The sequence below is a fragment of the Camponotus vicinus genome, unplaced genomic scaffold (genome assembly GCF_025532165.1).
Source record: "Camponotus vicinus isolate PSW18456_S1 unplaced genomic scaffold, iyCamVici1.0 SCAF_10, whole genome shotgun sequence".
NCBI classification, from domain to species: Eukaryota; Metazoa; Arthropoda; class Insecta; order Hymenoptera; family Formicidae; genus Camponotus; species Camponotus vicinus.
Genome location: NW_028141946.1, coordinates 4500633 through 4527644, shown reverse-complemented (window position 1 = coordinate 4527644; position 27012 = coordinate 4500633). Strand labels below are relative to the sequence as shown.

General features: G+C 28.4%; 7 protein-coding genes across 13 annotated transcripts; 4 read left to right on the top strand and 3 right to left on the bottom strand.

The window, feature by feature from the left end:
• Positions 1-276: 276 nt before the first annotated feature.
• LOC145960524 (uncharacterized) lies at positions 277-1892 on the top strand. The gene is made up of 2 exons (XM_083080063.1): positions 277-543; positions 673-1892. The coding sequence occupies exon 2, from the start codon at positions 917-919 to the stop codon at positions 1787-1789; it is 873 nt and encodes a 290-aa protein (XP_082936189.1). The 5' UTR covers positions 277-543; positions 673-916; the 3' UTR covers positions 1790-1892.
• LOC145960525 (stromal cell-derived factor 2) lies at positions 1834-3712 on the bottom strand. Its single transcript, XM_083080064.1, has 4 exons — positions 3485-3712; positions 3002-3197; positions 2688-2912; positions 1834-2545 (listed from the first exon to the last, which is right to left on the bottom strand). The coding sequence occupies exons 1-4, from the start codon at positions 3555-3557 to the stop codon at positions 2377-2379; spliced, it is 663 nt and encodes a 220-aa protein (XP_082936190.1). The 5' UTR covers positions 3558-3712; the 3' UTR covers positions 1834-2376.
• A 607-nt stretch (positions 3713-4319) lies between these two features.
• LOC145960323 (single-pass membrane and coiled-coil domain-containing protein 4 homolog) lies at positions 4320-5722 on the bottom strand. Of its 3 annotated transcripts, none has more exons than XM_083079699.1 (2): positions 5331-5505; positions 4320-5113 (listed from the first exon to the last, which is right to left on the bottom strand). In XM_083079699.1, exon 2 carries the CDS (start codon positions 5101-5103, stop codon positions 4924-4926), a length of 180 nt encoding a protein of 59 aa, XP_082935825.1. In that variant the 5' UTR covers positions 5104-5113; positions 5331-5505; the 3' UTR covers positions 4320-4923. The 3 variants fall into 3 exon arrangements, with proteins under 3 accessions (XP_082935825.1, XP_082935824.1, XP_082935823.1); XM_083079698.1 differs by lacking the exon at positions 5331-5505 and adding an exon at positions 5611-5722 and having other exon boundaries at positions 4323-5113; XM_083079697.1 differs by lacking the exon at positions 5331-5505 and adding an exon at positions 5512-5688 and having other exon boundaries at positions 4337-5113.
• Positions 5723-8086: 2364 nt separating this feature from the next.
• Positions 8087-19037, bottom strand: Zfrp8 (Zinc finger protein RP-8). 3 transcript variants are annotated; one of them, XM_083079299.1, is made up of 5 exons: positions 18495-19037; positions 17982-18411; positions 17804-17906; positions 17520-17625; positions 8087-8341 (listed from the first exon to the last, which is right to left on the bottom strand). In XM_083079299.1, the coding sequence occupies exons 1-5, from the start codon at positions 18856-18858 to the stop codon at positions 8133-8135; spliced, it is 1212 nt and encodes a 403-aa protein (XP_082935425.1). In that variant the 5' UTR covers positions 18859-19037; the 3' UTR covers positions 8087-8132. The 3 variants fall into 3 exon arrangements, 2 of the variants coding, with proteins under 2 accessions (XP_082935425.1, XP_082935427.1); XR_014435265.1 differs by lacking the exon at positions 8087-8341 and adding an exon at positions 11352-11598 and having other exon boundaries at positions 11839-17625; positions 18495-19034; XM_083079301.1 differs by lacking the exon at positions 8087-8341 and adding an exon at positions 11352-12028 and having other exon boundaries at positions 18495-19035.
• LOC145960034 (uncharacterized) lies at positions 11399-17197 on the top strand. Of its 2 annotated transcripts, none has more exons than XM_083079297.1 (5): positions 11399-11973; positions 12227-15220; positions 15347-15554; positions 15638-15843; positions 16021-17197. In XM_083079297.1, exons 2-5 carry the CDS (start codon positions 12244-12246, stop codon positions 16380-16382), a joined length of 3753 nt encoding a protein of 1250 aa, XP_082935423.1. In that variant the 5' UTR covers positions 11399-11973; positions 12227-12243; the 3' UTR covers positions 16383-17197. The 2 variants fall into 2 exon arrangements, with proteins under 2 accessions (XP_082935423.1, XP_082935424.1); XM_083079298.1 differs by having other exon boundaries at positions 12203-15220.
• A 458-nt stretch (positions 19038-19495) lies between the features above and the next one.
• On the top strand, positions 19496-21217 carry LOC145960036 (transmembrane protein 50A). Its single transcript, XM_083079302.1, has 5 exons — positions 19496-19635; positions 19834-19994; positions 20224-20330; positions 20419-20579; positions 20665-21217. Exons 2-5 carry the CDS (start codon positions 19896-19898, stop codon positions 20769-20771), a joined length of 474 nt encoding a protein of 157 aa, XP_082935428.1. The 5' UTR covers positions 19496-19635; positions 19834-19895; the 3' UTR covers positions 20772-21217.
• Positions 21218-21770: 553 nt separating this feature from the next.
• Grp170 (hypoxia up-regulated Grp170 co-chaperone protein) lies at positions 21771-26707 on the top strand. 2 transcript variants are annotated; one of them, XM_083079829.1, is made up of 9 exons: positions 21771-21938; positions 22154-22291; positions 22453-23413; positions 23499-23764; positions 23895-24028; positions 24136-24326; positions 24952-25240; positions 25490-25919; positions 26099-26707. In XM_083079829.1, exons 2-9 carry the CDS (start codon positions 22154-22156, stop codon positions 26492-26494), a joined length of 2805 nt encoding a protein of 934 aa, XP_082935955.1. In that variant the 5' UTR covers positions 21771-21938; the 3' UTR covers positions 26495-26707. The 2 variants fall into 2 exon arrangements, with proteins under 2 accessions (XP_082935955.1, XP_082935954.1); XM_083079828.1 differs by having other exon boundaries at positions 24136-24371.
• The last annotated feature ends 305 nt before the right edge of the window (positions 26708-27012 follow it).

Here is a 27012-nt window from a genome sequence, read left to right as displayed (position 1 = left end):
ACTCCTTGAATATCTTCATTATTAATCGGCATTAAATCAAATGATATAAAAAGATAATTCAAGCATTTTATTTATACATTATACTATAATATATATTATATTCATAAACTATATTATATCTTATATTTACAACTATATAGATCTATTTTTTATAAATTAAAATATTCATCAAAATATGAATATTTGAAAAATGTCTACTCGATATTTTTTACTCATACTTTTTCTCTTATTCGATTTTTTTTTAAATGATACAGAAAAAATATTGAATATTTTTATATAATATCGATTAACGATAAATATATATAGACCAAACATATATATACTATACATACACATTACACATGCTATAATAGTGTGAACGTAGTGAAACACGCGTTATTGGAAGAAATATGCACAATAATAATTTAAGAAAAATTAAATCATGACAATAATTTAACTGATAGATTAGACATCACAATGCCTATTTCAAAAGAGTTTTGATTTGTCAAGTTGAATAGAATTAATAAAAACATGTAAGAGTGAACCGTTGAGGTTATAATCAAGGTTAGTAAATGAATATAATCCAGAGTTCTCAAAGTTAAAAAATTAATGAAATATATTTATTGATAATAATAATTTATAATATTGAATTGCATAATTCATCTTTATATCAAAGAAAATATTTCCTTTCAGCATAAAATAAATCAGGATAAGAATAGTGCATATCAAGAGATATCTGTCTGATAAATTATTTTTACAAAAATATGTATGTACATATAAATGTACATATGTATGTACATATTTTAATAGAAATTTTTTTAATAAAATGAACAAATTCATACATAACACCAAAAAATTGGATTTATGTATCATGTGTATGTGTGAAAATTAGATTTACAAATCGTAAATATAGAGATTTATGTATTTATCGTGAGACATGTCTCAAACGCCGTATATAAAAATTTGTATGAAGATTGTTAAAAAACTATGTCCATTAGTGACATTAATATGCACTATATTTGTTATCGCGATTACTATTTACATCAATCAGAAAATTTCTCCGATCTTTGTCTTTCTCTGTATGCAAGTGTACTTGAATTGGTACTCAATATATAGCATCAGTTACAAATCAAATCCAATGAAAGTTAAAGAAATACAAGATAACTTGTGCAGCGTGATTGCTCAACAACGTAAGTTTGAGCAACCATTGACTAATACGCAGCAGCTACCAACATACAATACAGCCTACAGATTCTGGCATTGCGAGAGATGTCAGAGTTACATGTGCAAGCCGACGCAGCATTGTACCTTCTGCCGAAAGTGTTTCCACTTCAAGGATCATCACTGCTTCTTCTTAGGTGCTTGTGTATTGCGTCAGAATATGGGCAACTTTATATTATTTTGCTTCTATACTTCATTGACATGTCTGTATTCCCTGTGCGTGCTGGGGCCATACATGTATGAGAACATTAATCACATAGTGAAAAGTGACGCGGATTACTTTAATATATTCCTGAACTTTTGCTTCCCTATCGCTCTAGCAAGACTGCTACATTCCAGGGATAGTTCGAGTATATTTCTAGTCACGATGTTCGACATGTTGATGTCAATTTTGTGCATTTGTCTGGTGCTTGGTATTTGGAAACTGCATAGTTGTTTATCCGGCAAACAACGTTATGTAAACATAACAGGGAAGCAGAATTTGAAGGAAATCTTTGGAAGCTATGGTCTATCAAATATTATTTTTCCATATAATGGTCTCATAGGTACAAGAGATATCAATGGCAAATATGAATTAAAGGAAGTATGAAACTAGTCAGATGGACAATGGATTAAGATTAAGTCTAATACATATTTTTCTTGTATTATGTACTTATATTGTAATAAATATAATAATAATAATATATACAATACATGCATTCATATATATGATAGAACATAATATTTACGAACGTTTCTTATACGATTAACGGAAGGTTTAAGAAAAAAAGAGAATTATTTAATACTAAATCCTAGCATTTGAATACATGTAATCTTCCTAGGAAATATATAATATTGTTTTGCAAATCACAAAATTGATACAATTACTATGATAATAAAAACATAATAACAAATCAGGAATATTTTTTAAATTTTAATCTAATATAAGTCTTGTATTTCTTTGCAAATTTAAAATTAACTATTTACAAATTTTTTTCTCTTTTAAATAATTTATAATTTAGTTTATAAAGTTCTGAAAAAAAGTAATTTTATGATGGATTTAATCAAACTTATGAGGAAATATCAATATGAAATAATTAAATATTGATTTTACCAATAGAATAATGCAATACATTTGTCCCTAATTTATTTATGCATTTGCTTGTAAATAATTCTAAGTTGCTATAAAAATTGCCTTTATAATTCCAAATGTCGATGATGTTGTGCATTGAAATCATTAGGATGAATAAATAATCCCTCCATTGTCATCCATTGTGTGTGAGGATTAGTTGCGGAATATTCACCTACTACTTCGATATGCCCGCTTATTGGAGCACCATAACCCCTGCCACTGACAGCTAAATATCTAAAGATATAATATTTAAAATTAAATAATGCTATATGCATTTTATTCTCACTACGATAATATGTCATGTACATAATTATCCTCTGTCGATTTATATCTTCTTTTATTTACATTTAAATTCATAGAATTCATGTATACTTACGTCTCAGTATCAATATGCTTCAACTTAATTATATCATCTCTCTCCCAGAAATCATTATTGCATATTAACATCCAGTTGTCACCAGTATCACCTTCTCCTCTGTGGTCTCCGTATGCTGACACCTCCTGCTTTCCACTCAAAGGTGAACTAACAAGATGTGAATGGAGGTTTTTCTTTGTTGAGGTATGTTCCAATCTGATAATCTCTCCGCATTTAATTGGCTTCCTATGAAAAAAATTTCATCAACTTTGCTCATGTACAAATGTATTATACATAGTTGGCAAAAAGTAATACAACTAAAAATTGTGACATACCCTCGTACGCATGGTTTTCCTGACTCTGCTTTTACAAACCAATAAGAATCACCATCTTCTTTGGTATTTATACCTGTTACAGATTGCTGTCCACTGCCGCTTCCATATTTGATATCATGGGAATGTAACCTCACGTTATAATTCACATTCAGTAGTTTCACTACAGAGCCACAAGTTACATGTTGTGTTCCCTTAGCTGCAAAATATTTTAATTTTTTTTAAATTAATATATTTAAATGAAAATTACATTTATAGACACTGATATTAAGTCAAGTATTAATATTCAATTTTGCACATAGGAAATATTTATTGCAATTAAGTATATTTACAATATTAATTATAAAAATACATCATACAACAAATCGGTGATAAAATATACATAAAAAAAATACAATATACATAACATATAATAGTAATAACATAACCCTCCCATAAATATACATATTTATTGATAATTATAATCTTAAAAAATATAAAGAGTACCTTGAATGCAACTTATGTAAAGTGAAAATATTGTGAAACTTGAAAGGAGCAGATGTATAGCATAATTCATCATGATCGTCTCTTGGCAATAATTGACACAAAGAAATTAAATTGAAAAAGCGATGCCGGCGAGTTGATATAGAGGCTCCAGACTCCTCTCGAATCACAGCTGATCATAACCCCAATAAAGGCGTAGAGACGTGTTAACTTTCTATTGGTCACATTTCACATTCCACGTGTCTTGTGATACACGATGCTTTTTTCCTTTTATATAAATAAATAAATAAATAAAAATATATATATATATTTACCACACTTATCAATTTTTAACACATTTCTTATACATAGTTAAATTAAGATGACAGAAAAAAAAGCAATTTAATATATATTTTATTAAAATCCGCAACAAAGATATATATATTTGAAAAAAATAAGAGAAAAATCCGTCTTCAAAGTTTTTTCTTTCAATCTAAATTACTTTTACATCTTTTGTTTAATCAACAATATTTTTATTAGCATGTATATTTATAATTTAATACAATTGAAAATTACTTATGCAATAATGTTAATTAAAGAAAAAAGCAATTAATAAATGTATAAAGTTTGTTTTTAAATTTAAAAAATTAATAATTTTTATTTATTAAATTTTCTTAGTTAAAAAAGCATACATTGTTAAAATTTTTGTAGCATAGAAAATAATAAAATGTGTACAAAATAATTTTTAAAGTGGAAAAGGTAAATATATATAATGCAATACAGTTTATATATAACAAATATATTTTTTATACTACATTGGACCCATATTTATTATTTAAATGCTTTACATACTAATATCTTTCCCCAATTTAACAATTATTAGAATTTATATTTTATAGATATTGACTTTTCTTGGTTTTTTTTACATGTATAAAGATGGATTATAATTGACAGAATATCTTAAAGTGAAATATGTTATATTTGTATATTTTATCTTGTAGTATATTAAAAAAAAAGCATGCACATGAAAGAATTAAGGAAGACACATATAAATTAATATAAAGAACTTATATTATTCGATATTAATAAATTTTATTATTAGAAAAATGCAATGTATAAATTAACTAATTTTCTTCATATAATGTTTTTGTAAAAAATATTTCCTCTCTTACACCTTATCCAATAATTATATCTTAATATTACGTAATATTTTACCTTGGCTTTAAAAATCTTATCAAATCAAATAATTGATATTTGCAAAATGTATCTTGTTTCCAATGATTTAGATACAAGATATTTTTTAGAGAGAATAGTGGAATGTGCCTATTTTTAAAAAAAACTTTCATACGTTCATAAAAATGCAATGAGAAATCATTCAAATACCATTGCGCTATGTTGCATTGTTCAAATATAGCACGTATCTTGTTTCAATAAATGGATGACAAAAATGGCATGTATTATCATTAATATTCAACGAGTTTTGGACGGGTTTTAACATAAATGTATGCTGCTATTATCACAAATATTGCAGCTATAGTGGGCAATACAATTGTGAATACTCTCTGTTTATTCTCCAAGAATTCCTTTTTCCGTTCCTTTTTCTGTTTGTTGGTCTCTTTCGTCTTTCCCTTTAATTGCCTCATGTTTTTCCCACTACAAATCAATAAAATTGTATTAAGATAAAAGTTTACTTGTGTTTATCTTTGGTTATATTAATATTTATCAATTAAAAATTTAATCAATCAATGGAAAGGTGTATAAATTCGAAAATAAAATTTTAATTTTTTCTCATTAGTATTTAATTATTAAGAAAAAGAATGAAATTTTCAGATAAATTTCTTAAATTCTAATTAAAAAACTTAGTGTATACTTATTGGAGAGTGACAATAATCGCAAAACACAAACTGTACTTGTCGCACATATGTTTTATGACATTTGTCGATACAGATGTCTATGCGCGCGCGGATTTTATAAAATAAATAATTGAAAACCGCGTGAAACGCGTTTTAATCTCGCCACCAATGAATCGAGAAGCATCGAGATACCGGTACCTCTTAGACTTCACTCGCAGTAAACAGATACGAGAAAGAAGTCTGAAAAGACAAGGTCACACGATCGTCAATCGCTTGGTACAAATTAGATTTGCGTACATGACACGTAGTGAAACGGTTGACACGGAGATGCACCAGCTGTGCTGTCACTTCCGTGCTCACGGGTGGTTTGTGTCAAATGCGTTCGGAAAACGAACATTCGTCTTTCTTGTCCCTAATTCACGATCTTATCTGATTAGTCAGGGTAATGGCGTTTTCGAGTGGTTGGGTTTGACCCGACCCGGGGTAGTTTACTAGACGTTATTGACCAATCACAGCCATTCTTCTGAAGAATGTATAGTTCCATTCTTCAGAAGAATGGCTGTGATTGGTCAATAACGTCTAGTAAACTACCCCGGGTCGGGTCAAACCCAATCACTCGAAAACGCCATAAGATCACATTCATGCAAAATGTTTGTTAAACGTATACCGATTGGTTATCGGCTAAGAGAGTTTTTAGGGTCTCTATTGATATTTTAAGAATTCTCTATTCGATGGCCAATCGTCGACGAGTATTTTGCCACATAAATGGCTGCGTTCAGCAGGAAAAGCTGTTTTGCAACTGTTGTAAAATTCGTGAATCTAATTGGTGTATGCTCTTAGATTCAGTCAAAATTAAGAGCATACACCAATCAGGCTCACGAATTTTACAACAGTTGCAAAGCAGCTTTTTCTGCTGAATGCAGCCAATGTAATCTTGTTTATAACTGTGTTTAATCTGCATATTCTTTCATTAATGTTGCGATTTGCGATGCCGATGGTGTAAGTTATTCACGTTGTATTTTTTAATTTATTAAATGTGCGGGATAAGATTTAAAATTAATATATATATGTACACTGATTCAAACGTAGAGATATTATTAGAATATAAAAAAAACGTGTAATAATTTGAAAATCAAAGAAAAAGGAAGATTCAAGAAAAATATTCATGTTTAGTTTTCGTAAAGGTTATGTGCTTTCGAAAACTTGATCAAACGTTACGAAGAAGATGCTGGAATATAATAATCTTTCATTAAACACATTTGTACAACAAAATTTGACAGCATTAGATCTGCGCAATAATCAAAATTGCATGATAAATAATAGAATGGAACAAAGTACTCAGACAACCCCTAAAAGAAAGAATAGAAGGAAAGAGCGAAAGAAAAAAACATTTGCTCCTTTGCACAAGAATAACACGCGAAGCGACATAGAAACGGATGATTCAAATAAGCGCAGTTTGCTAGTCTTACATTTTGCTAGTAAAGAAAATGCTAATGATACTTCCATTTTGCTAGAAACAGAGTTATCAGGTACAAGCTCTGAAGAGGGTAAGAGAGCAAGCAATATAATTGACAAAAGTATTTGTACCTCGGAAAATTTATTAGAAAAAGATACTAAAAAAATCTCTGGCACAACGAAGGAGGAAAATAAAGAGACATTTAATTTTTTGCAACAGGATGAACAAATTGAATTAAATAATTTGATTGATAAAGTTCATACTTTGCAGCTTGCTAATAAGGAAGACAGTGACAATGCTTTTTTTGTTTCATCAAAGACAGTTGATTTATCAAATACTGCAAAAGAGGATGCGGAAGATACAAATGACACGAGCATCTCTATATTGGAAAGTTCAACAGGAGACATTCAGGAAACTTTCTGCATAAACAAAGAGAGAAATATAGAAAATATAATAGAAAGCAATTTTCTGCAACATAATGGCAAGCAAATTGATTTAACAACAGAAATTTTAAAAAACAAAGCTCATTCTGTGCAGCTTACTAATTGTAACAATGTACACATAGAGAATATGAATGACAAAGGTATTTCTACCTTAGAAAGTCCAAAATTTATTTTTTTTGATATCGATTATGAATTTCATGAAGCAAATCACGCGATAATCGATACGTTTGCTCTTAATATATATTATTCTCTATGTGCTAATGATAAGAAAATTTATTGCTTAGTGTGTGATAAAACCTTTCAAGTTCAAAACCATTGCAATTTGCGGAAAAATCTTTGTAGACATATTCAGTCAGACAATCATGTTAAACTATTGTCCCAAATGATAGAGGATGATAAGAAATTTTTGAAGGCTGGAAAACTTTTTAGTAAGCTGGGATTGGCACGAGAATGCATGAGAAACAAAAATGATGGTGTTGAATGCTTATTATGCAATAGTAAGAATTTTGTTAAGATAAAGAATGACGATTCATCGTTATACGAACATATATTAAGTAGTAAGCATCAGAATTTCAAAGTATCCTGGACGTTGTCGGTAAAAGCTGTACTGCAAGACATTCATCATCATTTCCGAAGCATGTACAACGCCAAAAAATATTGTTGCGAATTTTGCAATTATGAAAGCGAATCGGAAATCTGTTTCGCGAAACACTTGCGCGTACCTTATCACACATCACGATTAATACAAGTTCCCGATTATGCAGAGAGATTTAAGTTTCATTATTGCGCTGCATGCCTACTTCTGTGGTTCGGTAGTTCCGGTATGTACGATCGACACTGTGAACAGGTCGAACACCAACGCAGGATATTATATGGTTCTGATCTCGATCATTTGTCAGAAGAGTTAATACAACTTTTAATTATGCCCAACCAAAATGCTGAAGCTTTGCTTGCACAGTCCAATAATGCATGTTTCGATAAAACAATTGATAACATATTGTGTGACTTGATAATTGACTTAGAAAAATATATTCCAAATATAAAGGCTTATCCTTTTGGATCCAGGATTTCAGACTTAGGTTTCCCTGATAGTGACGTTGACATCTTCCTTGATTGTGGTAAGTCCAATCTGTAATATAATTTATATATTTATCTTATGTATCTTTATTTATATATATGTATGATTTGCAAATGTAAAACTTAAAACAGATATGTACTCTTGCATTTTTGCTACAAATTAGGAGAATATTAATATTTTAATATAACTATTATTACTTTCTATTTACATAGAATAGATGTTCTATAAATTATTTACTGTGTAAAATCTATCTCAATCATTTTAATATCAGTCATAAGAAAAATATTTTTTCAAGATGTTTTATCTCAAGCAATGATTGCATATCTAGAATTTATTAAGATCACATCTTATAGTTGTAGCATATATCCAGTTGTATCATATTGGATCATATATCCATATTGGAATATTAAAAATAAAACATAATTAATACAAAAATTACATGCAAAACTATTTCAAATGTAATATAAGATAGCATATGTATAACAACTTTAATATTGTTTATTTTTTAGCAATTTTTATTTTATCCTTCATTTCTTTATTGAAAATTATATATATTTCTTTATCTATTAATATTAACTTTTATATTATCATTTTGTATATGTAATGCAGATAATATGTATGAAGGAAAAAATTCATCACATCATCATTGTCAGGACCTCATTACATTAATACTATATTATCTATCCCTCAATAAAACAATGTGGAAAGTGCAAGAAATGATATTGCATAGTAGAACGCCAATTATAAAAGTGCAACATGTTCCCTCAGGATTTATTTGTGACATTTCAGCTACAAATGGGTTAGCAGTGGAAAATACAAGAATAATTAAGTAAGTTTTTTGCTCTCACCTATATATAATTTAATTCAGTCAGAAATTTCTTTAATATGCTGTATTTATGTATTGTAAATAAACAGAAAATTATTTTCTCAAGGTGTTTTAATCATGCTTTTCCACTATGTCGAAAATTGATTTTATTTCTTAAACAATGGTTGCACATCTGTGGCTTATTAGGATCGCATCATCTTATAACAAGCTATGCTCTCACATGGTGCGTCATTTTTTATCTACAAATTCTATTAGTATTTCCCAGTATCTCACAATTAATAAAATTGAAAAATAGTTCGTGGAGAATCAGTGGTAAGTGATTATACACATACATATATATATATGTACATAAAATGCAATAATGTTTTCAAAATTCACTTAAAATGCTAAATAAATTAAAATGATAAATTTTATTAATCAAATTGTGCAACATACAAATTATTTTACTTAATATATTCTGTTCATATGTATTATATATTTCTACTTTAATTTATACATATTCAATATACATATTCAATACACACATTCAATATACTTATTTTACTTTTTTTTTTTATTTAGGTTGGGAAGTTGGTATAAGCTACAATTTTCCTGTTAGAAGGATAAATTACACTTTCGAAGAACTTTTATTAGGATTTTTTATGTTTTATGCGGATTTTACATACAAAAGTCATGTAATTTGTCCATTGCTGGGTCAGCCGATAGAAAAAAGTGCGTTTAATAATCTGTCAAGTTTACCACAAGATATGGCACCATACATTGATTATATGCATGATGCTTATATGCAAGAGAAGCCTCAAAGTTTCTTCATATCACCATTATGTGTGCAAGATCCATTTGATTTATCACATAATCTTACTAAAGCGGTACATGATCGTAAGTTAAACAAATTTCAGAACAATTGTAATTATAGCGCAAAAATATTGAAGAAGACTTTTCCGTACCTGAAGTCACCCTTGTTACCTTAAGTTGATCAATATAGAAAATGTCTGTATCTCTCTTAATCTCTCTTAATATAGTTTGATAGCTTTACATTATTTTCTTATACCTTTGTCTATAATGATAATTTAATAATGACAATTTGACAATTCAAGAAAGTCATGGAATTGGATTGTTTACAATTAATGTATCACATTTTTTTTACCTACATTTTAATATATTATCTTCATAAATCAATAAAATACAGATATATCTTTAGGGATTGACATAATATGCCGGTATCGTGTATATTTCTATTGTGAAAAAATTGCAATTCTAAAAATTAAACGGTATTGGATATACCGATATTAGACATATCGGTATTGGATATACCGATATTAGACATATCGGTATTGGAATACCGATATATGTATAATCGAAAATTTTATATTGATATTACACTATTATTATCCTATTGAATATTAATACTATTAAATTAATGAGATTAATAAAGATAATTACTTTTATAATTATTTAATGTAGTTATTTAACTATATTTATCAATAAATTAAACTACCAATGCTGAAATCGACACTGTACTAATATATTATATCGGTGTTTTGTATATATAGTGTATTATGAAATTTTGATTATGTATCGATATTTGATATCTCATACTGGTATAAATTAAAAATTTTTAGATTTGCTAAAAATTTTTTAATGATATAGAAGTATACATGATACCGGTATATAATTATTAGCGAAATTATTTCGTTATTCAATCTCTCCGAAGATATTGATATATAAGCGATGTTTCATAAAGCTTGCAATTCCTGATATCTTGATATATCACTAATTCAATAAATATATCGTTTTCACGAGATACTTTTGTTAATCAATTAAAAGTATCAATTTTTTAGTCTTATTAGTAATTAGTTTTATTGCCAATTAGTCTTTAAATATGATACTTGTGCTGTGATGTCATTACATTACTATAATGCTTTATAAAGAGACAATTATGTAAAGAAAATTTAAAAAATCGAAAAAAGGTTATAAGAAATATACACATATTGATTTAAATTATTATAATCTAAATTTCTTAATCTATTTAGTTTATTCAATAAAAGGTACTATCCAATAAAGGTATCATGTATACTTGAATCATTGTTTTTCGACTTAAAGGATTAATATTCTTATTGCCAAAGAAAAATTTTATTATATATGTATGTGTGATTACATATTCTTTTACTCCTTATTTAGCTTTGTAATTTTATGTATTTTTTTGCTTTTAAATAAATATATAAAGAAAATGTAATATAGTGAAGAGTTGAAAGACTTATTTTAATAATCATTTATATTATATTGCAAACACATACAAAACTTGATCATTTTTAATTTAAGATTTTTTTGTGCTTATGGTAATACAAAAGTCCGTGTTCTTGCCTCAACTGACTGAAACGAGGAACTTTGCGGTTGTGACTGCAGGCATTGGCCGCATTCAGCGGACTCACGCTGGGCAACATTACTAGATTTTCCGATGTAATTCGACGCTGATTGGCCGGAACTGAAAGTAGAAACCAATCACGTTCGATTGCTACTTTAGCGGTTGAGTCCGTTGAATGCGGCCATTAAGTGGAATGCACTGATGCACCCTGTTGTATATCCTATATCTATGTATATCCTATATCAATTTGATATGTATTAACGTTGATATGTATGATTCAGCGATGGGGGGGAATACACATAGGGAATCCCGGAATTTTTAAAATTTCTTAGAATATATAACAAAGATTATATTACGTACATAACGAACCAATACCATTTAACTGTTCCTAGTGACGTCACACAAAGAAATTCTTTGTGTGAAATGTGTACGCTGCATTTCTTGCTGCGGGCGAGCGTGCTCTGTATCACTCCATATTATTCATTCGTTTCACAGGTAATAATTTTCATAATTTTCATTTACCCAGAAAGCTTTCTTTGAAATTAAATTTCTGTAAATTAAAGTTAAATTCATTTTTATCTTATTGCTTGTGATTAATGTAAATTAAAAGCAACGAACGAGTAATAATACGCTAGATAATTAACCTAGCTTAATCGGTCTAATTTAAAAGCTGTTATAATTAATTATATACTATATAATTTATATAGTACTATATTAATTACAGATATTATTTATCATATACATACAGGTATAAAAAAATACAGCATGAATGCCAAATATTATTTAGAGCGACATATAACACGTTACAATGAACAATGGTATTGTTACCTATGTAAATTGGAAAATTTAACAGATGCAAAATATCATTTGCAAGAAGTTCATCCAGATATCTGCATTCGAATCTCAGATTTTTCACATAATTTGTCAAATGCAAAATGCAAAAAATTATTAAATCATGGAATTACAATAAAAAATATTTTAGAAGATGAAAGATGTAGTACAAAGTATTTTTGTATACCATGCAAATCTTCGATATCTTCTTTAATTAACGTTGATGAACATTTGAAAGGGAAAAAACATAGAACATGTATAAGTAGTAAGCCAAAATTATTCAATCGTGGAATAATAACACAAGATGTATTACAAAACTGTAATGCAAAATATTTTTGTATATTTTGCAATTGCTCAATACCCACTTTAGATCATGTTAATGAACATTTGAAAGGGAAGAAACACCAAATATGTAAAAGTGATATTAAACCAGAATTATTAAATCATGGTATAATAATGGAAGATTTATTACAAAACTGTGATGTGAAATATTTTTGTGTACCATGCAATTGTTCGATATCTGCTTTGAGACATATTAATAAACATTTACAAGAAAAAAAACATCAAAGATATATAAGCAGTATTAAATCAAATATTTCAAATAAACAACAACACTCAAATGAAAATATAAGCGACAATGTTTCCGTTAATGTAAAAACTCAAATGGAACATATAAATAAATCAAAATTTCTTGCAGAAATACAACCAGTTTGTGAAAATAAATTGACAAATGATAACTCAATAAATGGTCATAAGATAAAAGAGGAAGAAGAGAGTATAACTTCCTCTGAATCTTATCAGAAGGATAGCAATAGCAATAATGTTTTGCAAGTTGAAAGATGTGTAAATATGTGTTTCTGTAGTTTGTGTGATAAATTTGACAATAAACTTAACATGAGCGAACATGCACAAGATAAGAGACATATTTCTGCTATATCTGCATTAAAAATTAATCAAGAAGCAACATATATCATAATATTGGAAAATGATAGAAGAACTATTAAGCCATTGCAGTTAAACAGTAGAAAATTAGATGGAACAATATGGCCAGAATACATAAAGACTATGTCCAATGTGATCATATGTGATCGATGTAATATACCAATAAAAGAAACTGATATAATAAATCATGACATAACCATACATAAAGAATACATGAAGTCTTCTATGGAATATATCTCTGATTCAACTTTGCCTGTAAATAGTAAAAATGTTAATATTTTCAATTATTATCCAATGTTTAAATGCTCTTTCTGCAATGAGATAATACATGGCATATCAATGTTAGAAATTCACTTTTCTAGTTTTCAACATAATGAAAATATTAAATTATTAATTACAACTAAAAAACAAGAATATAATGACTGTAGAAATATAGAAAGTTTTTTTGAACTTCTCGAATTTTTAAATATAATTTCTTTTGAGAATAATGATAATATTATACAAACTATGGAGCAACCTGTGATGTATGTTAAAAACCATCTTGCATCTTTTCATAAAAATTCAGATAATGTGGCTGAGAACAAATTTTCTTATGTTTGCATTGCTTGTAAAAGTAAATTTCATGCAATCCAAAGTGTAATTGAACATTTAAGTACAAAAGGAAGACATTTGAAACACTTTAAAAATATTTTGCTCACATATAATCACATATATAATGTATGTACAACAAAAGAACTTGATATAAATAAAACACAAGCAGCAGAATCTCCAATTTGTATTGAAAATATATCGATTAATACATTGGAAGAACATAATATTAATAAAATACAGACAGCACAATATATTGATAATAATAGCGACCTAATTAATACAAATACTGATAGCAAGGATGATATATTATCTCAAAATAGAGAAAATAATTCTGGTTTATTTATGCCTGATCATATATCCATTGAAATTAAACAATTCATTAGAAATATACCAGTAGAAAAAAATATAAATAAGATTGTAGGAACTAAACAAAAAAATAATGTCTTGGATCGTTATAACAGAATGTATTATATAGGATTTCTAAACTTTGAGAAAATTATGTTTACTTACAATCAAGACAAGCTGAAAGAGATTGAATCAAGTTTAAAACTATATGCCCTTCAAAATAAAAATATGCTTTGTCTTGCATGTGATGTTGCACATTCGATTAATATACATATATTGTATGAACATATTCGTTCTGAACAACATATTATACAACTTACACAATTGCATAAGAACAGCGAAGAGCGAAGGCTAAACTTACTGAAAGAATCAATTAAGGTAAATTATACAAACTTCAAATGTTATGCTTGCAATAAAAATGAAAAGTGGGTGCATTATGGTGAATCATGGATTAAGGAACATATACGTTATCCCACACACAAAAAGAAACATAAAGAGTTAATCAAGAATATTAAATGTATGCTATCAGAAGAAGAATTATATTCTTTATGGTACAATATTCAATATTTTGCTTGCGTCGAGTGTAATGCAAGATTTAAAATAAAGATAGAATTTATGGAACATCTTTACCAAAAACATAAGAATGTTCTAAATAAAAAGAATAGTTCAGAATTTGATTTCTGCATAACATGTGCCACTTTGTGGTATAAAAATCTTTCTCGCTGCGAACAATCAGTTTATCAACGACACTGTCGAAAACGGACGCATCAATACTTAACGAAAAGTAATGACTTTGCAATTATGTCACTACCACAATCTTTGCAAGAATTATTAAAAAATATCAATAAAACTGTTGCTCATTTATTTAAATCATCAAATGATGCATTAAATGATGAAAGAACAATTCAACTCGTGGATGATTTAAAAAATACTTTCGAAACTCAACAGTTTGATGTAGAAGTATATATGTTTGGTTCAAGAATTACTGGTTTAGCATCGTCTGAAAGCGATGTTGATATATATCTCAATTTCGGTAAATACATTTGTTTTATATATATAATTTTTTTACATATACATATAGAATCATAAAAAAATTGCTTATAAAAAAATACTTCTGATATAAAAGAAAAAAAATTATAAAAAGAATTTTCTGTACTAGGTGATGAATGTATTGAAGCTGAATTAATTAAGAACAGAAGTAAACAAATTAAAAATTGTTTGAATACTGATAGTCAAAATTGGGAAATAGAATTCATTTCGAACAAAAGCAGGACACCTATAGTAAGACTAAGGCACAGACCAACAAGGTTACAATGTGATATCTCCTTTACAAATGGTCTTTCAGTAGAAAATTCTAAACTTATCAAGTACGAGAAATATTGTATTTAAAAAGAATGCTTTCTTGATGCTTTGAGAGATATATATATTTCATAAAATGTTAAATTTTTAGTTCTTTCAACACAGCGTATCCGCCTTGTCGACAATTAATATTATTTCTAAAAAAGTGGATGTTGTTGGGTAATTTGACTGGTTCTAATTTCGGAATAACAAGCTATGCTCTCACCTGGCTAGTCATTTTTTATTTGCAAGTCACATACAAAATACCAAGTGTTGCTACTTTAATTAAAAGTCATAATCGCTCGAAAATTGTATCTGGTAAGTTGAATAATTAACTTAGAAATAATATATCCATATAGCTTATATGATACCTACGTCATGGGAAAAAAGAAATTATCTTGTTTGTTTTACAATAATGTTGTAATTTTACACATTCTTTTTCCAATATTTATAGCATAATTTAATGTTGATATATACATTATCTATATATTTTAGGCTGGGAAACTGGAGTCGGTAATAATGTTCCTATCGACGTACCTGAATTATCGATACCTGAATTGTTATTAGGATTCTTCGAGTATTACGGACGTTTTGATTACATGAATGATGTTGTATGTCCGTTGTTAGGTATTACATGCCGTAAGGAAATCTTTACAGAAATATCAGCTTTACCAGATACTATGGCTCTCTATATTGCGCAAATGCAGAAAACGAAACCGGAATACTTTCGCATTGATTCTTCTATGTGTGTGCAAGATCCATTCGATCTCTCGCACAATTTAACAAAGGCGGTGCCAATTTTAACGCTTAAGCGCTTTAAACAATATTGTAAAGAAAGTGCATTGATGTTGCGTTAACATATAAGTTCATTGAAAAAAAAAATAATTATATAGAATCATCTTTTTTAATTTCTGATCGATAAATCAATGTATTTTTATAAAATGACTATAGATTAACATTGTAAGTATTTTTATGAAATGAACTAAGGAACTAATTTTCTATTTCTTGTAATATCTCTTTTGATTGTGATAAAATATTATATAGTATTACATGTATGAAGTACTATACAATATTATACATTGCAATACTAATTTGCAGTTCTGTTTACATTTTTAAAAGATTACAAAAACTTGATAATTGTAAAATAACTTTTTTTTTAAGAATATTTTGATGCTTTTAAAATAAAAAGGAGGAATTGTAAGTGATATTCACATACAAGTGATAATCGTGTATTATATGCCATAAATTATATATGTACTTTATACATTTAATTAGATATTTTAATTTTATGTTTGACTTACTTCATCTCCAACATTTATATGTGTGATACTTATTATTCTTTTATATTTAAAATATATTTAAGAATTTTTATTGTTATTGCAAGATGATGAGAAAACTTTCAGTGATATATTCCAAAATTGTTATTTAATATTTTGACAAAAAAAATGTATAACATGCATTATAATTTTTGCAATGCAATTTTATCTTTTGGTAATTATATAATCTTGTAATTAATTAAAGTGATTGCGAGAAAGTTTTTATTGATTTATATATTATCATTGAAAGTAAGGACGCATTTTGTGATAATGTCTCAGGAAATATTTTTCTCATTGAAATATATATCTTTATACTGTATTTTTATATGAGAGGAATATAAATTCTATTTTTATCATTTTATTGTTCACTTTTTTTAAAGATCCTGTATATCACTGCAGTTACAATTCAATATAGTGGTAATGAAAGATTAGGAGTCTTAGTTATGTATATTTGTTAATCAATTTTTATTTTGTTGCCCCATTTATAACATTATGATTTAATAAATTAATTTTTAAATAGAACAATTTATACACTTAAGTATGATATATTTAAAAAAGTTTTTAAATGTATATCAAATAAGCAAGATGAATATATTCACCTTGTATCCTAGTTTGTTTTCGAGTCAATTTCTTTTTGTATAATATCTTGCTTCCATATATATTCTTTTATGTACTTACCGTTAGGTATGCAAGATTGTTTGCATGTGAAAACTGCCAATATTCCCCAATCAAGACTCTTGACAATATCTTTCAAGCCTAAGAAATTTAGTAGCTGGGGCATTATCTGTAAATTATTTCATATAATAGTATGGATAACAAATATATATATATATATATATATATATATATATATATATATATATATATATATAATCTATGCATACAATTTTTTTGGATCTCAATGTAAATTTTAAATCATTTTACACACATTTCAGTATGTATTATAAGTAAATTCTACGTACTTGAAATTCAAACTGTCTATTGCCATTGCATTCTGCACATTTTGGTATATCTATTATCTGGTTATGTTGTGATATGTATAGAATTTTTCCTCCTCTATCATATCTATTAAATAAATACAAATTAGAATACAGATTGTCACTACAATTTCTTTAATTTCTCTATAAGAAAAAGGTATACCTTAAAATCTGATCTGGATAATTATCTGTTTTTATACGAAACTCTGCAAATATTTCATCTCTTTCATCATTAGCTATCTGTAGTAAATCATCATTAACATCTTCATGTTGAAGACTTCCAGCTTTGCCACTGTGGATCATAGCATTATACTTTTCAATTTCTTTCTGCTCACTTTCAAGGTCATCTTGCTCGATATTATCTTTCATAAAATCATCATCCTCTATTACAATCTCGTATTCAGGAAACAAGAAATCATTATTTGCATTATTATTGTCATTATTTGTCTTAGTGCCACATGTATATTTATGTCCATTCTTCCAATCATATACTTGATGTACACGACAGCAATAATTGACAACTTTACATTTACCACAGTGACTCGGTGCTGCAATCCCACATATACAACATGTTTTTGCCCAATGTGACACATCTGAAAATAAAATACAATTCTATATTGATCCATACATGTTTACAAGTCATTGGAGAGAAGATAATTTGTTGTATTATACTTACCAATGTCTGTCCTCCAGTCCTTCTGTTCAACGGGCGGTTCAGACGGATAAAAAATATTGACTTTACTCAACTGTGATCGAAAAACTTTCAAATTTCCATTCTGATTCAGTCTGCAGCAATCTACGTTTTTGCATATAAAAATATATATAGTCCTATGAAATGCATCGGTGTTTTCTTCGTATGGTGCGTAGATCTGGCACAGAAATATGCAAATATCGTTGCAATACTCGCATTCTAGATCACTTTTACCGGGAATATTTTTCAGATCGAGCCAGGCCGGCTTACCACCCACTTTACTAGGAAAGAACCTACTTGTCAGTCGCCACGATTCGCATGTCTGTACGAATCCTAAATCGATTGCCATATTTAAGACAATAGTTGATAAGACGGCTGTAATTTCAACAGAAATTTGTCAAAATAAATATATGTGTATATATTTCGAGACAATGTTTTTTTCTTTTTAAACAAGTATCTCCATATTTGTAGTGATATGACAAAACAACACGTGCTCGCTCGCTTTTTTGTAAACTTCATTGGTCATTTACAATATACTAAAACCTCAAACTATACATTGAATATGGAGATTAAAGATAGACGATTGAAATTTGACCAATCAGAAGAAAAAATTTTAAATCCTTTTGTTCTGATTAGTCAAATTCCAATTTTTAATCTTAAAGATCTATCCAAATCAACTTGCATATAAATACATATAAGCATAAAGAAATAGATTGATTTATTTTCCTTATATATATATACTTATGAATCAATAAATTTTCTTATGCATATGCTTATGCAAATTTATCTGGATATATTTTAATGAATTAAAATAATATAAAATAATACAAAATAATAATAATAATAATATAATCATAGGCCCATATTCTGAATCCTCTTTTATCGATAAAAGTGCCTCTAAAAGTGGCATATAAGCCTTCTGATTGGCTACAGGCCGCTTTTAGGAGCACTTTTATCGATAAAAAAGGATTCAGTATATGGGCCATATTCTGAATTTTCAATACATTCGTCTGATACTTAAAGTTCGTTCATTTTGCTTGCAATTCCTAAATTTTTGCGCTTAAAACGAAATGAATATATATTTGGGCATTGGATAGAAAAAAAGAAAAGAATCTAATGTGAAAAGGTTTGGTGCAAACAAAATAAAAAATATTCTTTCGTCTATATTTTTATTGATTGGATCCATGTGGAAATGATTAATTTATACTAATCGCCATTTACGTCACTAGCGCTACTGTCTGTATCGGAACTTCGCCCTTCTTGATATTATATTCACAGTGTTACATATATGTTGATATCTGTGATATCTGTCATTGTATTTAAGGTTAGCTGTCTCATCGCGAAATTCAATATCCTTGCATTTCCGTAAATAAAAACAGCGAGAAAATGACATCCTGTTTCGAAAGCATGCAAGTTCCGTCCTGCGTTTGGTTCGAGGGCGGCGAAAAAAGAAACGCGCTTGTTTCTATGCTTGCAGGGACACTGGTAAATCTATATTAAAGTTTATATAGTATATATATATATATATACATCTACAAATTTTATAAATATATATCTTATAAATGAATCATAATATCTCAATAAGAATATTAGTTATTTCTGTCAGATTTAAATGTTTACTTCATCATAAATACTTATTTAGTATATATAAAGATGCTGTGTGTTTTTTTATTTCTTTTCATAATATATAAATTTCACTGAGGTGTTGTTTTAGTTTTTTGTAGGATGGTGGTTTATAATAGACGCGCATGCAAAATATCCAGATGAAATGGCAAATGCGTATCACGTATGTGGAGTGTTTGGTACTATATCACTTTTTATGTAAGTAATAGATTAATAATATTGTTAATAAGGTCTTTTAAATTGTAATATGATACTATTGGAGAAATAAATTAATATTCTTATATAGGGTCAACTCAGTGACAAATGCGCAAATAAGAGGAGAAGCTTACAATGGTGGTTGTTTAGGAGCAAGAGGTGCAAGGAGTTGGCTATTTATCGGATTTGTTATGGGATTTGCAGCAGTAATAGCAGCCTGTTGGATTTTATTCGCTAATTTTGTAGCTGCAGGTATTTTCTCTAAAAGTTTTATACATGTAGAATAATTGTATATATGTAAAATAGTCATAAAAGAGATATATATTATTATATATAGGTGCACCACATCATTGGCCAGGTGTGGGATTATTTCTGCAAAATGTGTTTATTTTCTTGGGCTCACTCACATATAAATTTGGTCGATCTGAGGATCAATGGGGTTAATAGAGATGTACTGTTGAAAATATTTTTATTACTATAAGGTTAAATTAAGCACACCATGCAAAACTTGATTGAAAAAATGAAATTAATACCCTATATTGCTTCAAACATGAAATCCAATTCAACTACAGCGGCATTATACTATTGCTATAAATATTATGTAATAATTTTTATTTATATTGATTGGAATTGAGTGATTACATATTACATGTATGTGTGAGATTTATAATAATCTAAAACAGTAAGATTAGATTATAGGAACTTTTATGTGATAGAATTATAGTTATATTCTGCTAATAACTTTGCAATCATATCAGAAACTTTTTAATTTTTATATTCATTTTTGTACTCTCATTTTGTCATGAATGTATATCTTGTATTTGAAATTTTTACAAATTATAAATATCTGATATCGAAATTAAATAAATGAAACATGTTTTAAAATATAATTATTAAAGATTAGCTCGTTATTTTTTAATCAAAGAACTAAATAATGAAATCTTTCTCAACTGATCTATTGATATATTTATTTATTATTAATTTACCAATTTGGATAAATCTTAAGATCTATCCCTCAATATCAATTATATTTATTATTTATATTCTTAACTGTATGTGTGTATAATGAAGTTAAGATCACATCAGACTATGTATTAAAAATCGAAAATTTAATATTAAAATTTATATTGTTTGAATATTAAAGATTAGAATTTGATTAATCAAAACAAAAAGAATTATAATATTCTTATTTCTTATATATTCAATTTTTAAAGTGTAGTCTGATACGGGTTTTATGCATATTCATGGATAAGCTTCAGGGCGCATTCACACCTTGGCAGTAAAGCAGAAAGCCAATCAGAACTCGCGCTGGTAGTCACGATTTCTTCTTTGGCCAAGATGTGAATGCGCCCTAAAAGCGCAGTCGCGGGAGAATTGCCTCTGATTGGTCAACGCGAACCAATGGGAGCCAAGCGCTCTCTTGCCAATCGCAATGTGCCACACCGACACATGGTGCGTCTACGAAATTTCACGGAGAGCGGCCGAGGAACAATTAAGCTTTTGGACTTTTGTTGATTTAGAAAAAAATTATGGTACACGTATGTGTGTTCTAAATGGTATACAGCTGAGAATTGTCCTCGAGTAACGTGTCATCGAAAGCGTGAATATAAGGTAAACGAGCGTCATTAATTTGTACTATTTTGCAATTGACATATTTTACGGCGCCGGTATTCATAACCCAAATTGACAGCTCGACACTGTCTTAATACTGTCTTTATACTGTGTATTAATTCAACACGAACACGTATACATTAGATTTGTTTCTTAATTTTTACGATATTTCTCATCCCAAGAAGATATATTTTGAATTTTTTTTTCATTTTCAGATGGGATTTTCACAAAGAAATGTGTCCATGGCGTCGTTAGCTTTACTCATCCTCGCTACTTTCATCGGTATTAGCGAAGAAATTGCTGTTATGAGCATCGACCTTGGTAGTGAATGGATGAAGGTCGCTATTGTTTCGGTATGTAATACAAATAATCATATTTATATAGTGATTCTGTAACTTTCAGATCGATGATTCTGTATTAAAAACCTATTAATCAAACATGTTTGATATATTTTCATATGAAAGATTGATTATGTACCTTGATAATACCTTGCTTATTTTACTTTATTTCATAGCCTGGTGTTCCTATGGAAATAGCTTTAAATAAGGAATCAAAGAGGAAAACACCAGCTGTGATTGCATTTAGAGATGGAGAAAGATCTTTTGGCGAGGATGCCCAAGTGGTTGGAGTGAGATTTCCCCAGAATACTTTTTCCTACATTCTAGATCTTTTAGGAAAGCCTATAGACAATCCAATAGTACAACTTTATCAGAAGAGATTTCCTTATTACAATATCATTGCTGATGATGAAAGGAAAACCGTAGCATTTAGATTAAATGAAAATACAACATATACTCCAGAAGAGTTACTTGCACAAATACTGCACAAGGGTAAAGAGATGGCGGAAACCTCGGCCCAACAAAAAATAAACGAAGCGGTTATTACTGTGCCAGGATTCTTTAATCAAGCCGAGAGGAGAGCCTTGATTCAAGCAGCAGAACTTGCTGGATTAAAAGTATTACAGCTCATAAACGACTATACAGCAGTTGCTTTGAATTACGGTGTATTTGGCAGAACTGAAATAAATGATTCTGCGCATTACATTTTGTTTTACGACATGGGAGCTAGTAGTACAACCGCGACAGTTGTCAGTTATCAAAACATGAAGACAAAGGAGAGAGGTTTTGTAGAGACAAATCCTTATGTTAATGTGTTGGGTGTGGGATATGATCGTACACTTGGTGGATTAGAAGTGCAAATTAGATTGCAAAATTATTTAGCAAAAGAATTTGATGCGTTAAAAAAAACATCAAAATCAGTATTTACAAGCCCGAGAGCAATGGCAAAACTCTTCAAAGAAGCTGGACGTGTCAAAACTGTACTCAGCGCCAATGCAGATCATTTTGCCCAGATAGAAGGTTTAATAGATGATATTGACTTCAGAATGCAAGTTACAAGAGAAAAACTGGAAGAAATATCTGCAGATTTATTTGAACGTATAACAAATCCTGTGAAAATTGCTTTAGAAACTTCAGGTAAATACTCTTTGATAAGTAGAACACATAATTGTAATTCTCTTGTCAAATATTTTTGTAAACACTAAATATAAAATTGTTTCAGCTTTGACAATGGATGTTATATCACATGTTGTACTGGTAGGAGCAGGTACTCGTATGCCAAAAGTACAAGAGACATTGTCTCAATATGTAAAGACAGAATTGTCAAAAAATATAAATACAGATGAAGCAGCTGCTTTGGGAGCTGCATATAAAGCAGCTGACCTCAGTCAGGGTTTTAAAGTCAAGAAATTTATTACAAAAGATGCTATATTGTTCCCAATTCAAATTATGCTTAATAGAGATATTGGCAATAACAAAGTTAGACAGGTATAAGCTGATTTTTTAAATTTCTACATTTGAATAATTATGTGTGTGTGTATATATATATATATATATATATATATATATATATATATATATAGCTATATATTTTTTCAAAATTTATTTTTGTATACAGATGAAAAGGACACTATTTGGCAAAATGAATCCTTTTCCACAAAAGAAGATTATTACATTTAATAAATATACACAAGATTTTGATTTTGATGTGAGTTATTCTGAATTAGATTATTTGCCTCCCACAGAAGTAATGTAAGTATTTGTAGATTTCAAATTTATTTTTAATATTGGAAATAAATTATATTTCAAGTACTGAGAAATATTATGTTTAAAACTACAGTATTTAAATTTTCTTACAGGTCTATTGGAGATCTAAAAATATCCACTATATTATTGAGTGGTGTATCTGAAGCTTTAGAAAAACATGCTAAGGAAGGTGCCGAGAGTAAAAAAATCAAAGCGCTTTTTAATATGGACGAGAGCGGGATATTGAATTTACTAAATGTGGAATTAGTGTCAGAAAAATCAAGCACTGTTGACAAAGAAGAGGGTACTTTCTCAATACTTGGCTCAACTATTAGTAAATTTTTTGCAGGTTTGTGCTGAAGGCAATGCAAAAAATGATGCTATTAATTTTTGTTGCATGTATGGATCTCAATTTTAATATATTTATGATTATAGTTCTTTTTTATACTTTATGTATATTAAAGAACTATTATTTTTCAAAAAAAATTATTGTATTATTTATATGTGTATTGAAAACAAGATTCCAAGCAATGGAATAACAAAAATATTATCTCACTTTTCATTTTGATATCATTTTTTGCAATTATGGTGACAAGAGATTTGTATAAAAAAGACACATACACATGAAAAGCACAGATAATAATATTGTTAAATAAGTTCAGGTTATATTGTTGTGCTGATAATTAAATGCATTATATATGTGCTTGTAACAATATAATTTCTCAAAAGTTTATGTATAAATTTTAATAGAACAGATTTCGTATTTTATATACATTTTTTACTTATAAATTGTGTGCATCATATTATTAAATGTTATTTAAGATTAAACTTTTTAAAGATTTGCATTTATATATCAGCAACACAAAAAGTTTTAATCATTAATTATATATCTTCAAAATATAGAAAAAAATACATTATAAAAATTTTAGGTGGTTCTCATGACCAAGAACCATCGGAAAAAACGGAAGAGACACCGAAAGAGGATATAAAACCGGTACATGAAGAACCAGAATCTTCCGAGCCAAAAGAGTCAGAAGAAAAAGAAAAGAAGAAAAATGACACGAAAGTAGATGAAAATAAAGCTTCAAATAAGACTGAGAAGGCAGATCAAGAAAAAAAGTCTACCATTATTCAAATCAAAGAACCTATCAATTCAAACGAGATCAAACTAGGATCACAAATCTTATCCGGCAAAAAACTCACGGAATCTCGAGAAAAGTGAGAACAAAAATATATCTAATACACACACACACACACACACACACACACACACACACACACACACATATAATATATATATTTACACACACACATATATATATTATATATTTTGATATATGTGTTTACATAATTAATTTTTATTATTTCATTGGAAAGTAATTTAAAGTAATTTAATATTTGGCATAATTATATTTATTAAACAATATTTATATTAGTTTGATTAAAAATAATGTTGCTTTTCTTTAGAATACATCGTTTGAACGTGCATGATTCTGAAAAAACGCGTCGAGAAACTGCGTTAAACAATCTCGAGTCATATGTAATCGATGCGCAACAGAAGCTCGATTCCGAAGAGTATTCGGTTGCAGCTACTAATGAGGAGGCCGAACAAATCCGCGAAGCCTGTGCCGAGATCTCCGAATGGTTATATGAAGATGGATTTACCGCAACTGCGGAAGTATACGAGGAGAAGTTAATAAAATTGCAAAAACTAACCAACGATGTCTATGAGAGAGTTTCTGAACACCGAGACCGTCCGGAAGTTTTGAAAGGAATGGTTACATTACTCAACAACAGTAAAACGTTCTTAGAGAATATGCGTAACTTGAGTTCAACAACTGAGATTATTACACCTGTTGAAGTTGAGACGTTAGAAAAAGTAATTAACGAGACGCAGGTAACTATATAACTTTGGTGATATTTTTATTTTAAGTTGATAATGCATTATATTATTATATTTAATATAACGATTTTTATAATACTAGTATAAGATATATATATATATATATATATATATATATATATATATATATATATATATATATACATACACACAAAGCGATATTTTTTTTTTAGGATTATTACGAAAAAATTTTAAAACATTTTGCGGAAACATCATTAAATGAACCAGTAAAATATAAAATTCGTCATATCCTAAGTAAAATGGAGTTACTTGACAGAGAAATTAAATATCTTCTAAATAAAGTGAAGATTTGGAGACCGAAACAGGAAAATGCGGCGAATCAAACGACTGATAAAACAGAAGAAAATGAAGAATCTATGCCGGATACTGAAAATGATAAATTTACCGAAGAACAAACTGCATCAGATAATGAAGTAGTGGAAGAACAACAAGAACCAATGCTGGAAACGATGGATGCTACACAGGATCCATTAGTTTTATCGGAAAGCGAGGAATCTCGATTAAGTGATGAGCGAATTCCAGAAAAAAAGCGTCAAGAAGAACTATAAAAAATAATTTATTTAAAAAGAGTGTGTGATTCTATTTGTTATTGATCGACAATATCTGTCGATTTAGGCAATTTCTGTAGATTACCTTCATCCAATGCATTTAAAATCAAAGTGGAAATTCTTATGCATTGCTATGGTTGGATAAATTATTCTGTGAAAATGTGAATACAAGTTGTTTCCTCCCATTTAATAATATGTATTTATATCAGAATATTCACAGTTTCATTCATTAAAGTTTATTGAAAAATATTAATTTTATCAGAGACTGTTCGCGATAATTATGTTATACAAGTGCCAAGCAATAACGCAGATTCAAATATTTAATTTATTGATACAAAATTTGTTAGAATTTATTAATTTATTAGGTATAAAAGAAAATAGACCAGTTCTGTGAAAATTTTACCTCAAATCTCTACAATTCTTAACATAAATTTTTGAACTTGCATATGAAATATCTCTTGCTGCAAGTATATCTTTTATATATTATATCACATATAGAGTTACATGATATAAGATAT